Raw genomic sequence first — 18,117 nt, forward strand, 5'->3', positions numbered from 1 at the left:
TGTCCCACCTTTTCCCTTCACTTTCCCCCTATACCTTGTTCCCCCTCACCCTAGTGGGTAATCACCCTATTGTCTGTGAAATGAATTATTTCCAATTTATCAATACTACCTTTGCAATATATATATATATATATATATATATATATATATATATATATATATATCACTTTATTTTTATTTTTTTCAAAGTCAATATAAAAATACATTTTATTGATTTTTTAATTTTTTAAGTTTTTAATTTTTTACAGAGAGGATGGGAGATAGGGATAGAGAGTTAGAAACATTGATCAATTGCCTCCTGCACACCCCCTACTCTGAATGTGCCCCTCAACAAAGGTACATGCCCTTGACCAGAATCAAACCTGGGACCCTTGAGTCTACAGGCCAATGCTCTATCCACTGAGCCAAACTGGTTAGGGCCAAAGTCAATTTTTATAATGTGTTTTATGTGCCTGAAAAAATTTATATTCCAGACCAGCTGGTGTGCTCAGTAGATAACTGTTGACCTATGAACCAGGAGGTCACAGTTCAATTTTGAGTCAGGCACATGTTCCAGTTGTGGGCTCAATTCCCAGTGGGGAATGTGAAAGAGGAAGCTGATAGATTATTCTCTCTTATCATTAACTAGTGGCCCGGTGCACCAAATTCGTGCATAGAGGGGGGGGGGGATTTCTCTCAGCCCAGCCTGTACCCTCTCCATTTGCGGACATACCTCTCACAATCTGGGACTGCTACCTCCTAACTGCCCCTAACCTCTCTGCCTGTCTGCCTGATTGTCCCTAACCCCTCTGCCTGCCTGCCTGATCACCCCTAACCTCTCTGCCTGCCTACATGATGGCGCATAATTGCTTCTGCCTGCCTGCCGGATCATGCCTAATTGCCCTCACCTGCTGGCCTGATCTTGCCACCAATGGCCCTCCGCTGCTGGCCAATTTGTTTCTGATAGGTTGGTTTCTATGCTAGTCAGTGTCAAAAGCTCCACCTCCTAGACAGCCATTGGTTCTTCACAGCACCCACATTTGGTTCTGATTGGTTGGTTCCTATGTCAATCAACATCAAAACCTCCATCTCCTAGGTAGCCATTTGCTCCTCATAGCACCCAAATTGTGTTCTGATTGGTCGGTTCCTATGCCAGTCAGCATCTCTGGGCCTATCAACAGGGCCTCATCAGAAAGGGAGGGCTGATCAGCAGCCTGAGTGGAGGCCTGGATAGAAATGGAGGAGGGGCTGCTGGCCAGACTGGGAGAGAAAGAGAGAGGCAAGTGATGATCAAAAGTTGCCACAGAGGCAACAGATTGGTTTCAGGCCTCTCTGGCCCTGATTCACAGCCCCTTCAGCAGTCAGTGCTGGGGCAACCCAGCTCTGATTTTAGGACTGACTTCTGGTTGGTTGAGCCTCAGTGGTGACCTGTGGTTACAACTCAGGGATTTTATTTTATTTTATTATTTTATTTATTTATTTTTTATTAAGGTATTATATGTGTACATATCTTACCATTGCACGCCCCCACTCCCATAAATGCCCTCCCTCCCAGAGTTTTGTGTGCATTGGTTATGCTTATATGCATGCATACAAGTCCTTTGGTTGATCTCTTATCTCCCTACCCTCCCCACTATAATTTGACAGTTTGTTTGTTGCTTTACTGTCTCTGTAGCTATCTTTTTGGTCATCAGTTTATAATGTTTTTTATTATCCATATATGAGTGAGATCATGTGGTGTTTTTCTTTTATTGACTGGCTTATTTCACTCAGCATAATGTTCTCCAATTTCATCCAGGTTGCTGCAAATGATAAGAATTCCTTCTTTTTTATGGCAGCACAGTAGTCCATTGTATAGATGTACATAGTTTTTTGATCCAATCATCTTCTGACGGGCACCTAGGCTATTTCTGAATCCTAGCTATTGTAAATTGTGCTGCTATGAACATAGGGGTGCATATATCCTTTTTGATTGGTGTTTCTAGTATTCCTAGGAGTGGGATTACTGGGTCAAATGGGAGTTCCATTTTCAGTTTTTTGAGGAAACTCCATAATGTTCTCCACAGTGGTTGCCCCGGTCTGCATTCTCACCAGCAGAGCATGAGGGCTACTTTTTCTCCTCATCCTTGCCAACACTTGTTGTTTGTTGATTTGTTGATGATAGCCATTCTGACAGGCATGAGATGGTACTGCATTGTCGTTTTGATTTGCATCTCTTGGATAATTAATGACTTTGAACATGTTTTCATGTGCCTCTTGGCCTTCCTTCTGTCTTCTTTTAAAAAGATTCTATTTAGGTCCATTGCCCATTTTTTAACTGGATCATTTATCTTCCTTTTATTAACTTGTATAAGCTGTTTGTAGATGTTGGAGATTAAGCCTTTATCAGTGATAACATTTGCAAATATGTTCTCCCATACAGTGGGCTTTCTTGTTGTTTTGTTGATGGTTTCTTTTGCTGTAAAAAAGCTTTTTATTTTGATGTAGTCCTATTTGTTTATTTTCTCTTTAGCTTCCATTACCCACGGCTCAGGGATTTTATATATTAGGATGCCTCTCTCTCTCTCTCTCTCTCTCTCTCTCTCTCTCTCTCTCCAACCCCCGTTCAATAAAAAAATCAATATATATATTCGAAACAGGAGTTTTATTCTTTAATGTGCATACAGCAAATTCCTTATACAATCAAGGAAATGGTTTCTCTTTCAGGCATCTGACTCTTTTATCAAAAGAAAAATCCAGGGGAGAAACCAAGATGGTGGCATAGGTAAACACCTAACTGCAGCCTTGCACAACAATTCCAAAAATACAACTGAAATACAAAATGGACATTATCTAGAACCACAGGAAAGCTGGCTGACTGGAAATTCTACAACTAGAAGGAACGAGAAAACCAGAAGGAAAATCAGAGGAGCTGTAAAAGCCTAAGGTATATAGACATGGTGTGCTTGTGTAAAGAGGATGGAGCTGGAGAGGAGGGGGCAGCTGAGTGACTGGCTGGCATTCTCTATCGGGAAGGAGATAAAAGCTCTGGACTGCACTGATCCCCAGTTCTGATTGCACTGAACCCCAGTTCTAGGCGAGAACCTGGGGACCCAGGCTCATACAGAGGGAATCTGGGCTGTAAGGTGGAAACTCAGGAAAGTGGTGAAAGGCAGAGCCCCAGAGCCATGCACGTGAATGTGCACAGAGGATGGATTGTTTACTGTGCTGCTAGACTGCCCTAGCGGAAAGGAGACAAAAGCTCCGGACTGTGCTGAGCCCCTGTTCCAACTGCATTGAACCCCAGTTCTGTGCCAGACCCTGGGGACCCAGGCTTATACAGAGGGAATCTGGGCTGTAAGGTGGAAACTCAGGGGAGCGCTAAAGGCAGAGCGCTAAAGGTAAAGATAAAAATTCGGAGGCACACAGGTGAATGCGCGCAGAAGATGGACTGTTGACTGTGCTGCTGATTTCCTTAGCAGGAAGGAGACAAAAGCTCTGGACTGCACTGAACCCCAGTTCTGGGCTCATTAGGGGAGAGACTAGACTATCTGGTAGTGGGCAAAACTCAAGGATGCCTTTCTCTCAAAGGTGCTTGCAGCGAGTACCAAAAGACACTGAGTAACACTGAGACTCAGGAACCTCATAGGGAAGGCCTGATGGGAAGCCAAGTCTGTAGGCTCCAACTTAAACTCCACCCAATCCAAGATGAGCACAGAGGCTTTTGTAATTTTGCAAGTCTAGTCGAATAAGGCTGTATCCTGGCATAGACACAGCTGATCCTCACAGCCAATTGGTCTGGAGGTCAGTTCCTTCCAGTGATACCAACAACAATCAAGACTTAACTACAACAAGGCTGTACACACAGTCCACAAAGGGGTGCACCAAGAGTGTCCACCTCAGGTAACTGGGAGGCTGACCCACTGAACCATATAGGACACCTTAGCACACAAAGCCACCCTACTAACTCAGGGAAGCAGCGAAAATGAGGAGAGAAGGAAACAGATCACAAATGAAAGAAATGGAGGAGAACAAGAGACTGGATATAGAGTTCAAAACCACGATTATAAGGTTTTTCAAGAATTTCCTAGAAAAGGCTGATAAATTTAGCGAGATCCTCGAGAATATGAAATAGACCCTCAAAGATATGGAAAAGGACTAACTAGAAATTAAATATACACTGATTGAAATAAAAAATATTATCCAGACACCCAACAGAAAATTACAGGAACACAAGAATCAAGTCAAAGATTTGAAATGCAAAGAAGCAAAAATCACTCAACTGGAAAAGCTAAAAGAAAAAAGAATCCCAAAATTTGAAGATAGTATAAGAAGCCTCTGGGACAACTTTAAGCATACCAACATGAGAATTATGGGGGTGCCAGAAGAGAGAGTGCAAAATACTGAAAACTTATTTGAAGAAATAATGATTGAAAACTTCCCACACCTGGTGAAAGAAATAGACTTATAAGTCCTGGAAGCACACAGAACCCCAAACAAAAGGAATCCAAAGAGGACCACACCAAGACACATCATAATTAAAATCCCAAGAGCAAAAGACAAAGAGAGAATATTAAAAGTAGCAAGAGAAAAACAGATAGTTACCTACAAGGGAGCACCCATATGATTGTCAGCTGATTTCTCAACAGAAACTATGCAGGCCAGACGGGAGTGCCAAGGTGATGATAACAAGAACCTACAACCAAGATTATCTACCCAGGAAAGTTATCATTCAGAAGTGAAGGGCAGATAAAGAGCTTCACAGATAAGAAAAAGCTAAAGAAGTTCATCATCACCAAACCAGTATTATGTGAAATGCTGAAAGGTATTCTCTAAGAAGAGGAAGAAGAAGAAGAAAAAGAAGAAAAAGGTAAAGATAAAAATTCTGAACAACAAATACATATCTATCAACAAGTGAACCTAAAAATCAAGTGAATTAAAAATCTGATGAACAGAAAAAACTGGTGAATATAATGGAATCAGGGTCATAGATCCCTCAGACAGTGGACTAACAACTGTCTGAGGAAAAGGAGTATGGGGCGGGGGGGGGGTGCGGGAAGAGGCTGGACAAAAGTTATACACCTATGAATGAGGACAATGTGGGGAGGTAAGGGAAGAGGGTGGGATGGGAATAAGGTGGAGGGAAGCTATGGGGTGAAAAAGAGGAATAACTGTAATAATCTGAACAATAAAGATTTACTAAATTAAAAAAAAAAGAAAAAAAAATCCATCTTACTTAGTCCTACCCTGGGCAGAAACTGCCCTGAGCAGTGTTTTGACCCAAAGCAAAAGGAATGGAAGTGCAGGCACACTCCATGGAACCCCCACAATGCACACATGCCCTAGGCCTTTGGAACAGCATAGAGCAGCACTCCAAGACACCCACACTTCCCCACAAAAGTCACAGCTGGGCTAGGAAGACTACGAGGGACCAACCAACAGGCTGTGGCCAGGGACTGCCAGTCTGCAGCTCAGTGATCAGCATCCATGGCATCCAAGTATTTTGCTTCAATGATTAGGGGCAGCAGTTTGTAGCGGATGGGGATCATGGTAATCATGATGAGGGGGGAAGATCATCTTCATGTAGGGCAGGGGTCTCATGCTAAAGGCACAGAGCAGCAGCAGCTGCAGGCCCTGCAGGCCTGTGAAGTAGTGTATCTTCCTCTGAGGCACCTTCCTGAAATAATGGGTGAGTGGGTTTGAGGCCTGGTCCTTGAGCAGTAGGACCAAACGCTCAAAGAGCTGGTTGGTGTCGATGGAGGTGAGGGCAATATAGAGGAAGAAGCCATAGAGCACAGGCTTGGGGATCTACTGCAGAGGGACGGGCAGCAGCAGGAGAGAGAGACCTCCCAGAATGCTGGAGCCCAGGCTGGTCAGCCTTGTCTCCTTAACGTTCATGATTGTCTCATGGACATGCCCACTCTCCACACGCTGCTCCACCAGAGCCTGTGCCTGTACGTGCAATGGGGAGTGGGGGTAGGCAGCGTGGATCCAGGGCATCCCAAACAGAGATAGCCCCGTGTTGATGATGGTGATGAGCAGAAGGTCTCAATGGTAAGCTGTGCTCTTCACTAGCCTGTTCTCTGGTGCATTAGCTTAGGCAGCCACCAGGTTCTGCTCGATGAAGAAGAGCATAGAAAGCAGGAAGCTGAGGCCCATGGCACTGCAGATGGCTCCGAGGGACTGCGAGTGCATCTCAGCCATCTTAAACAGGCTCTCACGGGGGTTGTAGCGGAACTTGCTCATCTTAATTTTTTTAAAAAAATATATATTTTATTGATTTTTTACAGAGAGGAAGGGAGAGGGATAGAGAGTTAGAAACATTGATGAGAGAGAAACATCGATCAACTGCCTCCTGCACACCCCCTAATGGGGATGTGCCTGCAACCAAGATACATGCCATTGACCAGAATCGAACCTGGGACCTTTCAGTCCGCAGGCCGACGCTCTATCCACTGAGCCAAACCGGTTTTGGCTCATCTTAATTTTCTTGATGCCATAGGAGCCAATGAGGGAGAAGGTGAGCACAGCAATGGACAGGGCACAGTCTGATAGGATCTCCCGCATGTGGGGGTGCAGGTATGGGCTCTTCTTGACTTGGTAGAGGGTGTAGCCCAGCCAGAGCGTGCCCAGCATGATAAGGAGGCTGAGCACGGCAGTGTCCCGGTGCGGTGGCTCAGTTAATTGGCTGCTCTCTAAGTTCAGGCTGGTGTTGAGGGCAGTGTGGAAGCTGGTGTTGAGGCTGGTGCCTAGGTCCAGCAGGCTAAGCAGGGAATTGTGACCTACGTTGTGATTCCCATATTTGCCATAGTAGTACTTATGGAAGATTTTGATCATGCCCTTGACAGCATCCAGCACAAATGTGATGGAAATGAACAAGGCAATGATATCTTCTGTTGAACTCTTGAAAAGACTCATGATCAGGCTGAGGTTGAAGAGGGCATAAACTGCAAGGAAGAAACTGTTCCACAGGCCTACCCATGCATAGAAGGTGTTGAAGTCCAGACTGTAGTCATCACAGATGCCACGGATCACGTGAGTGTAGTGGGTCAGAGGTGCAGTTGTCAGCAGCACCACCAATGGCTGCCCAGAGAAGAGCACATATAGGAGGCTTCCAATGCTCTGCCCAGCCATGCTCTTCTGCACACAGATGGCCCCTTTGGTGTTCTCTTTGTTGAGGGTCCCAAAAGCAATAGTGGGCAGGAAGCAGGCGAAGTAAAGGAACAGGGTGGTGGTGATGTACTTGCCCACAGTCCTGTTTTTCCCGATAATGCCATTAGTGAAGTCCAGTGAGTACACAGCAAACTTGGGGGCGAGATCCTCATGGATGCCCTTCCCCACAGGGAAAAAAATCGTTGTGCTGCAGGGGATGCTCGGATTTCTGGAAGCTGGAGTTTCTGCTGTAGCTCAGTGTGGTGGGGTTTGGACCCTGGCCCATCATGGTGAGCAGTTGTCTCTGATGTACTAAGACGTCCTTGAATTCTTCATCTGTGTGGGTCTTCAGGGGTTTCTGGCGGAAAGTGATGTCCAAGAACATGGTGGCAAAGGTGTAACCCACCTCCGTTGCAGTCTTGGTGCTTTCCATCCTGGGTGGGGCCAGCACCAGGATGAAAAAGCGCACCTCACAGGAATTCCCCCCCCCCTCCAGTTCTGCGGGTGAACCATGCTGCTGATGCACACGTGCTGCCTATGTAGGGACTTGGAGGTGCAGATGATGCAGAGCCATGACTGCTGGCATTGTACCCCTGTGACTGTGGAAGTGACTCCTTGGATGATATCTGACAGCAGGTGAACTTTACCTTCCATGGAAGCCCCAGCATCAGTGAAGAGCATGGCCATGAGCATGTCCATGTTGCAGTCAGACTCTATGGTATGGGGTTGTAGACTATGAGGAGCACCATGGCCCACAGCACCTCATCCAGAGAAGTGGCTGCCTTGTTCAGGATGATGCTGGCCCATGCCAGGAAGCCATCTAGGTCTCGGTGAGCTCAGATATCTTCCTCGAAGTTCTTTAACTTCAGGTACTTGCGAGAGTTGTGGAGAAGCCCACAGCCACCAGGCAAGTCAGTCTCTGCAGCTTGGGTGGGCTGCACCACTTTGAATATTTCTTGCCACTCTCTTCTGGCCTGCATAGTTTTTGTTGAGAAATCAGCTGACAGTTATATGGGTATTCCCTTGTAGATAACTAATGGTTTTTCTCTTGCTGCTTTCAAGATTCTCTCTTTGTCTTTTGCCCTTGACATTTTAATTATGATATGTCTTGGTGTGGTCCTCTTTGGATTCCTCTTGTTTGTGATTCTGTGTGCTTCCTGAACTTATAAGTCTATTTCTTTCACCAAGTAGGGAAAGTTTTCTGTCATTATTTCTTCTAATAGGTTTTCAATATTTTGCTCTCTCTCTTCTGGCACCCCAAAAATCTGGATGTTGGTACACTTAAAGTTGTCCCAGAGGCTACTTATACTATCTTCATATTTTTGGATTCTTTTTTCCTTTTGTTTTTCTGGTTGGGTGTTTTTTGTCTCCTCATTTTCAGATCTTTGGTTTGATTCTTGGTGGATGAACTTGGTACACCCCTTTGTGGGCTGAGTTAGATTCTTGGGGTATGTTGATCTACAGTTGAGTTTCTGTACATTCTTTATTTCAGACAGTGTATGCTTAATTTATGACTGGTTCTTTTCCATTTTTTGGCATTCTCATTAAGGTCCTTGAAGGTCTCACTAAGCTCCTTGGATATCTTATCAAGTTTCTCAGCAGTTTTTAGAAGATTCTTAAGTAACCTTATAAATGTGGTTTTGAACGCTATGTTGTCGAGTAGTTTGCTTTCTTCCATTTCTTTCATTTGTGACATGTTTCTTTGTCTCTGCATTTTGGCTGCTTCCCTGTATTGATGGAGTGGCTTTGTGTGGTAGGTGACCTATAGAAGCCAGTAGCTCAGCCTCCCTGATAACATGAGGTGGACACTCTTGGTACACCCTTTTGTGGGTTGAGTGCAAAGTCTTGGTGTAGTTAAACCTTGATTGCTGTTGATACACTGGGAGGAATTGTCCTCCAGGCCATTTGGCTGTGAGGACCCACTGTGTCTATAATGGAAGAACTGCTGCACTGGAGACATGCTTATGGTGCAGGACTTGTTTCAGTGGTGCTTTGATGCTTACTGAGTCTGCCTCTTGAGTGTGTCAATTATGGATGTGAGGAGTTGCAATCTGGTGTCTCACACTCATCACTAGGTACACTGGCTTTGGATCTCCAATGAGGTGCAGGTCAGCCCCTGTCTGAGGCCATCCAGCAGGAGCTACAGTGAGAACTACAGTTTTCTCCTCTTTGCTTGGGGTTTGGAGGTTTTGGAGCTGTCTGACCAGAGGTGCAAGTTTGCTAGGTTAAGCTGTGATAGGCAGGCCACTCATATGCAAAAGCTACTGCTTGGAGCTTGGGTGGGTTTGTAGGCTGTGCAGGGTGGGATCTCAGTGCATCACTAGGCTAGGGCATGGCAAACAGCAATGGCTGCCAGTCAGCCATCTCTGCGTCTCAGACTGCGTCCCCGTGTCCTGAACCCCAGCGCAGTAAACAATTATTTCTGCAAGCAGCTCTGCAAGCAAGCCACCCTCACTTTCTGACCCAATGGCAGACAGTCCAGCTTTTCCCTGTAGGAGTTTGGGTCCCCCGCATCTCCCCAGAAACTGGATTTCAGAGTAATTAGGAGCTTGTCTCCCTTCAGGTTGAAAAGAGCAATGCCTGCTGCCAGCCCAGATCATGCACCTCCATACCTCGGCTTTTTAGCGTTTGTGCACGTCTCAATGCTCTTTTCTCTTTCCTTCTAGTTGTAGAATTTCCACTCAGCCAGCTTTTCCGTGGTTCTGGGTGATAGACGTTTTGTCTTCTAGTTATAGTTTTGGAATTGTTGTGAGAGGCAGCAGTTTAGGTGTTTACTTACACCGCTGTCTTGAATCTTCCCTAGATCAATCTTATTTTTCGTTTTGTTTAAATTTCTTTATTGATTAAGGTATCACATATTTAGATCAATCTTTTAATATGTGGTTCAAATGACCTATATTCTTATTGCCTGATCTATTTGTTTCTGGTGAATGCACTAAACTTATCTTCTGCATTTGGGTATTTATCAATATTTCCTAGTAAGTCTTCCAGTTTTTACTCTCTAAATATTTTGAGACAGGATATTTAGATGATAGAAGTTCATGGTTGTTATATCTTTTTAGTGAAAGTGTGTGTGTGTGTGTGTGTTTTATCATGATGTATTGTGCTTCTTTATTTCTCTTATTGTTTTTTGGCCTCAAATTTTGTCTCATATTAATATTGCTTTCCTTTAATATCTACCTAGCCTTATTTAAAAAAATTTTTTTTAATTTTCTCTTTATTTCAGATTTTCTCTGCCACTTTTAAGCAACATGTAGTTGGATTAAAAAAAAATCTAAACTAGTAGCTGTTCTTTAATGGATAAGTTTAACCTGCTAACCTTTTTGTGTGATTATTGCTGTACTATGTCTACCACATTATTTATGTTTTTCTTTACTGCTATTTTCCTACTTTTAAACTGTCATTAGATGGTTACGTTTTTTTTTTTTTTTCTTCATTCCTCCCTACTCCCATTGACTTGGAAACTATATTATTGTTCTTTTAGCAATGACCTTTAACTTTTTGGCATTTCTATTTTGCTATTAATTTTTCTGAGAAAATCAAAGATCATTTACTATTTCTATTCTCTGTCAGATAGTATACTTTAATCACAGAACCTCATGTCTTTTGGTCTAGAAATTATTATTATTTAGTAATTATACAATAATTAGAATTAAATAGAATTATTTAGCAAACAATTAAATCTGTCCATGTGTTTTTACCAATTTCTGAGTTCACCTTTGTTTCTTGCATGACATTCATTTCCTTGATTTTACATCTTGTTGCTTAAGTACAATACCTGCCCTTGTTTCATTTCCATTTGCTTTGGCTCCAAATTTCCTTATTGTTATGATTCATGTTATTTTTCCTTTATTCTTGTGGGTCTTATCTAACTAGAACAGTAATTTGGTGGTCACTCTATTGCCCTACCTTGGCTTGGGTGAATTAGCCTCCTGAGAACTGGCTTTCTTTCTTAGTGTTAGACTGCCTCACGTCTTTTGGAACTTGGCTTTGTAGGATTATCTTGAATGGGAAGCCTATCCATTTCCCCTACACGCATCCACCTTTATAGTCATCTCCAACAGCCACTGAGGCCCCATCAAAGGACCTGGTCTTATTTGGGTAGTTTAGGCTCGGGTTCTCTGAGGGGATGGAATAGGAGGGACTTAAGAGCCTGCCTGGATTTCCCAGGTCCTGGCTGGAAGACTACACCTCCCTTCTTCCACCTTCCTAGTCACAGAGCTTTAAGCAAACCCAATCCTGGGCCGGGATGCATCACAGTTGGTTTTTAACTCCTTTCTCAATGGCCTGCCAGGCCCAGTGAGTTTGAAGGAAAACCCCTGCTTTATGTGTGACACTTGTAGTCCCTTGTACCCCACAGGCTAAAGCTCCTGGCCACCTCTGCCTGCCTCTTGGGACCAATCCCAGCACACCTACAATTGAGCCAGCACCACCTCTTGGTTTTGTCTTCTATATCGAGCCCAGAAAGATGTCTGTCTTGCTTTTGACAGTGGCTATGTCCTATTCATTCTCACAATTTATATTTTCTCTGAGTGCCATGGATCAGAGGGAGAGCCCAAAGCATGGACTTCAAGTGCCATCTTGGCTGGAGGCTCCTGTACAGTTTAAACCATTTCCAGTTTCTTTAGAATATTATCATTTCCAACCTTAAACTCCTAACTGATACAGGCACCTATCTGATAAGGTTGTTTTGAAGATTACATGGGATTTTTCTAATTTAAAAGCTCTGTACACTGTCTGAAATAGAGTAAAGCTTTAAAGAAGTGATTTCTTTGTTGGTTTTTATAATCTACACCCCCCCCCCCCCACACACACTTCTGCTCACTCTGGTTCAGCTCGGCAGAACTTGTAGGCGAGGCTTTCTCTTGGGTTATATCTGCTCTTTTTCCACCAAACATACTAGTTTCTGTTGACGCCTCTCCCTTTTTCTGTTCATGTTTGCTATTTCAGAATGAATGTTTCCTCAATTTGAAGACGATCTTTTGGAAAGAACAGTCACCCACGCGTCCCTCCCGTGCTAGCCAGGACAGGACATGGGGAAGACCACCCTCTCCCGCTCCCTCGTGTGGTTTCTGTGAGATGCTCAAGGCGAAGGCTATGCAAAGATGAGGAAATAATTATGTTCCCATTTATGAAACAATGCATTATTTTAACTCTCAGACACCAAAAGCTGTTGAAGGGAGTTCCCTGTTTGGCTCCAGGTAAACTGGGTTTGAGCTGGGACTGGGAGCTGGAGGTTTGGGGATCAGGAAGGCCAAGAAGAGGAACCGAGTGGGCCCTCTCTTTTCCCGGAGGGGCTGAGAAGGGAAGCTGAGGATCTAACACCCCAGGTGGGAAGCAAGGATCCTGGGGCATGTTGAGGTGGTGTCAGAGCACAGCTGCTCTGAGTCCGTATATTCTTCTGAATTCTGCTATCAGCTACGCCAACTATGAAAGCAGGACCCAATTCTTGGAGTACTTACTCCTAAATCCTGCTCACAGCACCAGGTGTAGAGCACTCACTGCTCTATCCTGCCTGCTGGTCCAAGTGTAGGAGCACAGGTCCTGATCCTGCCCTACTATGCTAACTATCAGGACTGAGCCCCTCTGCCAGGGGCTGGACCTTCTTGGTTGCCGGATGGTAGATAAAGAAGCCATGAGAAGTTGTGGGTGTATAAGAGTGTGTCTTTATTGTAGGAGACAGTGGTCATATGGCCACCAGACAAAACAGTTCTTCACAACCATGTCTCAATAGGCAGCTGCACACAAGTTGATGAATAAATACATCTTTCTCACAAAGTGGCTGTAGCCTCTGTACCCAGTCATTATCTGAGCAGCCACACACTGCCTCTAGACCTACCGTCTCACGTAGCAGCGGCCCCTGAGCTCCTAACCTCAGCAGTCTCAGGAGCCTCTCTCTAGCCTCTCCAGCCTTTTCCCCTTTTCCGAACCACTCTAGCTGGTCAGTCACATGGATTATAGCACTTAGACAAAAAGGACTCTTGACAATAGTAACATCATATTTTGGCTACAGAAAGGCACATGTGCACAGTGTACAGTGAGATTGCTGTCCTTGCACCTGTGTCTAGATGGCATCTTAGCCTTGAATATACTGATTAAGATTCCCATAATCAGAGTGGCCTTGGCCATCGGTGTGGTAACAATAAGGCCTTCATTCTCTAATTGACCTTGAGTATCCTGTGACTCTGGCCTGGCTCCCACAGATGGGAATGGTGGTGGTGGTGGTGGCATTATTCCCATTTTAAAGATGACTAACAGATACCAGGGAGCTGAGCTAATTCCCCCAAAGCCACACGCCTGAGGCAGCTGAAGGAGAACTTGAAGGCTTGGCCCTGAGCACAGCCCTCTTTCTGTGCCTGCGTTGAGGGAGAACTGAAAGTGACAGTTGCCTGACTTCTGGTGTCTGTCTCCTTGTGAGGAGGAAGGAGAAGTAACTCATGTTCATAAATCTGCAGCCGATGTTGCCCAAAACCCCGAGTGTGATGTCTTTTCAAGAGAACTCATGACAAATCTGGGTATGAGGCAACCCAGGACTATGGGGTGCCCCTGGATGAAACCGCCTGAAGGCCCCACACAGCTCAGTGTGCCCACCTGCTGGACAGGGTGCTCACGCTGTGAAAGGGGCCACTGAGGCCGAGAGGAGAAGACCTCCTCCTGGAGGATGGGAGACCTTTTTCCACCAGACAGAGATGCTGAGGTTGAGAGCTGACCTTCAGGATGTCTTTCTACCATGAGACCATGTCTGCTTCCAGGATGATGCCCCGTAGGATGTCTCTGGCCCTTGGAGCTGACTCACCAGCCTTTTCCTCTTTTCCACAACCCAGGGCAAGACAGGTCTCGGGTGGAGGCTTTGAGCCCTCAGCTGTAGCAGGTAAAGGAAAAGAGGCAGATGAAAGCATGGGCATGAGTTGAAACTTATCTTCTCATTCTTAGCATTTCTCTCTCTCTTTAAAAAATTAAAAAAAAATTCATTTCAGAGAGGAAGGGAGAGATAGAAACATTAGCAATGAGAGAGAATCATTGATTGACTGCCTCCTGCAGCCCTCAACTGGGGATTGAGCCGGGTCCTGGGCATGTGCCGTGACTTGGAATCGATCTATAACCTCATGGTTCATAAGTTGAAGCTCAACCACTCAGCTATACCAGCCGGGCAGCATTTCTCTCTTGGTACTGCTTGGACCATGTTCCCAATTCCCTCCCTGCTGGCATACTCAAGAACATCTGTGTCCTTCTGCCCTTTCATCCCTTTCCTATGTTCCCTAAGAGCTGTCTGTGATCTCCTTTTCTTGGCATTGGTGGTGCTGGGGGTGTCTGGCTGGGCTGGATTCCCATTGGACCAAGCTTCTGACCTTTCTTCTTCAGTTGGCATGTGAGTGTTATTCCTGGCTGCCCTCCCTGGGGGCTGGCTTTTCCCAGGGCTTGAAGCACACTGAGAGCTGGGAGCAGGAGCTACACAGTCTGCTGTCCTCATTGCACAGTCTGCTAGGGGCTCTCTACGAGGGAGCAGAACCAGGTAGCGACCATGGCTAGTAGTCAGTGGCAGAGTGGTTGGGGAGCGTGGCAGCCGGGAACCAGGAGGGTGGCCCCGAGAGTTGGACGGTTGATTTCTAGGCAGAATGGTGGGTCATCCATCAAAGGGTAGGGTTCAGAAGTATTTTCAGGTTGGGGAATAGTCTACAGCTGTTCAGGTGTTTGGCCAACGGAGGCAATAACATGCGGATTTCAGATGCTCTGAGCTGCCTGGCAGTTAAGGATTATCCCATTCAGGTTTGGGGTAGGTGTGGTTTAGCAGTTTCCAGATGATTCAGCCCTGCTGACATGCTGGAATTGTTTCCTGGCAGATCCATCCATGGGCTCCTCCTCTGTAGTCCATGGGTCTCACCTACCTCACACCTCTCCAGTTCTTCCTCCTGAGGCCCAAACCTTTCATTTCCCAGATCCCATGCCCTCAGCTGTCCCTGTGCCCTTGATGGGTCCCCTGCCCTCAGCAGGCCCTGTGCCCCTGGTAGGCCCAGTGCTTCCAGCACGTCCTGAACCTCCAGCCACAGCCAACCACTTAGGACTACTATTCTCTGTCTCAGGCCTGGTGTCTGTACCCCCGCGGCTCCTTCCTGGCCCTGAAAACCACCGGGCAGGCTCAAATGAGGGGCCCATCCTTGCTTCTAGTGGCACTCCCCCACTGGTGATACCCCCAGAGGAAACTTTTGGGGGGAGAGTGCCCAGGCCAGCCTTTGTCCACTATGATAAGGAGGAGGCGTCTGATGTAGAGATCTCCTTGGAAAGCGACTCTGATGACAGTGTGGTGATCGTGCCTGAGGGGCTACCGCCCCTGCCACCCCCACCCCCCTCAGACACCACCCCACCTCCTGTTGCCCCAGCTGGGCCACCAGCAGCCTCCCCTCCTCTACCGGCCAAGGAGGAGCCTGAAGAGCTTCCTACAGTCCTGGGGCCTCTCCCTCCCCCTCCACCCCTCCTGTTCCTGGCCCTGTGACACTCCAACCACCGCAGTTGGTGCCTGAAGGAACTCCTAGTGGGGAAGGACCCTCAGCCCTGGAAGAAGACTTGACAGTTGTTAATATCAACAGCAGTGATGAGGAGGAGGAAGAGGAAGAAGAGGAAGAAGAGGAGAAAGAGGAAGAGGAAGAGGAGGAAGAAGAGGAGGAAGATTTTGAGGAGGAAGAAGAGGATGAGGAAGACTATTTTGAAGAGGAGGAGGAGTTCGAGAAGAAATTTGAGGAAGAGGAGGATGAATTAGAGGAAGAGGAGGAGGAGGAGGAAGAATTGGAAGAGGTGGAAGAGTTGAAGTTTGGCTCAGCAGGAGGGGAGGTAGAAGGAGGACCTCCACCCACCAGCGTGCCTCCAGCTCTACCTCCTCGCAAAGGTGCAGCCTGAGCCAGAGCCAGAGCCTGGGCTGCTGTTAGAAGTGGAGGAGCAGGGGGCAGAGGAGGAGCGTGGGGATGAGACTGTACCCACACTGGCCCCTGAGGTGCTGCCCTCACAGGAGGAGCTGGAGAAGGAAGGGGGAGCAAAATGGGGGCCACCTCCTCAGGAGCTAGTGGAAGAGGAGCCCTGTGCTCCTCCGCCAGCCATGCTGGATGAGGGGACTGAGAGTGGGGGTGATGAGGTATGCCCCCCACCAGAGACATCTGCAGTTGAAGAAATGGATACTGAGATGGCCCCGCTCCAGGAAAAGGTGAGTGGGCTGGGAGGCATCTCTGGGTGGGGAAAGTGGGGGAGGGGGGAGGCTGGCTGGGGTAAGAGGGGTTGCAGCTGCTAGTGTTAGAGATGGGCTGTGTCCAAGTTTGTCCCACTCTTGTATGAGTGTTTTGAATCTTATGTCTTTGTCCCTCGAAGGAGCAGGATGACACAGCTGCCATGCTGGCTGACTTCATTGATTGTCCCCCTGATGATGAGAAGCCACCACCTGTCACAGAGCCTGATTCCTAGCCGTCTCCCACACCCCCACTCATTTCCAATAAAGTTATGTACTTTGACATGGACCACTGTTGCTGCCTTTTGTCACAATTGTGTCTCCCCGCCCCCCTGCTCCCCACACACACCTCCTGCCTGCGTCAGCACCTCCCTGGCAGGAATTTGACAAGTTCACCCCAGGCCTTCTTACCCATTCTTGAGATTTGGACATTCCTGGCCAGTGTCTGATCCCTTTAAGCAGTTCTACATATTCCAGGCCCTGCTGGGGTGCGTGTGTGAGCATGAACCTAGAGGTGTAGACAATATATTGAAATTGAAATTGAAATCTATGGACTGGAGGTAGGTGCCCCATGATTCTTTCACTCACCCAGTCCATTGAAGGGTGAGCATAAGGAAAGGACCTTGGAAATGCAGAAAAGGGAGTGACGTTCCCAACTGTGTGTAATCTGAGTGGTGATGTTTGAGCTAATTTGGGGGAAACTTAGGGGTTTTAAAATTTACCTCAACTTGTTTTTCAAAAATTTCAAGGCTGCAGAAAAGTTAGAAGAATAGAACAGTATAATACCTTTGCATAGGTTAAGCAGTTGTTAATATTTTCTCATGTCAGCATTTATAATGTCTGTATCTACATATAGACTTGGATTTATATGTGTACTTGAATCTGTAATCAACACACAGTTATATGTTTATACATGTTTTGTGTGGGGCTACGTAAAAACTTTCAGACATCATGATCCTTCACATCTAAGTTCTTCAACCTTAATTCCAAAGTTAAGACATTTTTCTACATTACCACTATCAGACCTAAGAAAAGTCACAGCAATAAAATACTACATGTATTATATTGTGAGTTTCCAGTTTCCTATTTATCTCTAAAATGTTTTTGATAGCTGACTCTCCTCCACCCCCCCACCCTTTGATTTAATTTCAGGGCTGTTATTTTCTTAGGTGGAGAGGGCCCTTTAAGGGTTATGGATCACTGCAAGGACAGGCACGAGGTGTGAAACTTTGCAATAGTGATTTTTTTTAAAATGTAAAAAACCTGAATTCTGGAACCTGGCTAGGTAAAGTTGATGTTGACCCTGAGCAAGAGGCTAGAACAGAAAGCTTTAAATTTTACACTGTATTGTGAGTAGGATAACATATTCACAGTTCAGAACCCAAGAGAGAGAAAACGTTAGTTGAAAAGTTTCACCATGTTGCTCTGTCACCTAGAGCAGCCAGTATGACCAGTTTTTATCTGTTTTTCCAGAGATAATGTAGCATATATCAGCAATTATGTACAAAAGTCCCTACTTTTCCCAACAGGGTAGTATGTTATCACTTAACATAAGTCAATTTCACTAAGTCATGGGATTCATTCAGTATTGAGTATCAATTAGGTACTTGGCACTGATTTCTCATTAATATATGTATTTTTAAATAATGATTAGCCCATAGGAGGTTGCAATGATAGTATGAGAGGAAGGGAGTGACAAGACACCTGCACCCTGTTTCCCCCAATGGTTACATCTTACATGACTACAGTACAACATTAAAACCAGGAACTTGATGTTGGTACAGTGATTGGCATTT

The 18,117-nt window shown here is 45.8% G+C and overlaps 1 protein-coding gene and 1 pseudogene across 2 annotated transcripts; one reads left to right on the plus strand and one right to left on the minus strand.

Moving 5' to 3' along the window:
- Positions 1 to 5,429: 5,429 nt before the first annotated feature.
- On the minus strand, positions 5,430 to 8,090 carry LOC311610769 (solute carrier family 4 member 11-like; annotated as a pseudogene). Its single transcript has 2 exons — positions 6,439 to 8,090; positions 5,430 to 6,204 (listed from the first exon to the last, which is right to left on the minus strand). The product of its transcript is annotated as a solute carrier family 4 member 11-like (transcript).
- A 6,733-nt stretch (positions 8,091 to 14,823) lies between these two features.
- Positions 14,824 to 16,610, plus strand: LOC311610770 (proline-, glutamic acid- and leucine-rich protein 1-like; the record flags this gene model as incomplete). Its single annotated transcript, XM_084862294.1, has 3 exons — positions 14,824 to 14,877; positions 15,941 to 16,303; positions 16,465 to 16,610. The coding sequence occupies 3 exons, from the start codon at positions 14,824 to 14,826 to the stop codon at positions 16,555 to 16,557; spliced, it is 510 nt and encodes a 169-aa protein (XP_084718420.1). The 3' UTR covers positions 16,558 to 16,610.
- Between the last annotated feature and the right edge of the window lie 1,507 nt (positions 16,611 to 18,117).

Source organism: Pipistrellus hanaki (genome assembly GCF_964339955.1).
Source record: "Pipistrellus hanaki genome assembly, chromosome: 16".
Lineage (NCBI taxonomy): Eukaryota > Metazoa > Chordata > Mammalia > Chiroptera > Vespertilionidae > Pipistrellus > Pipistrellus hanaki.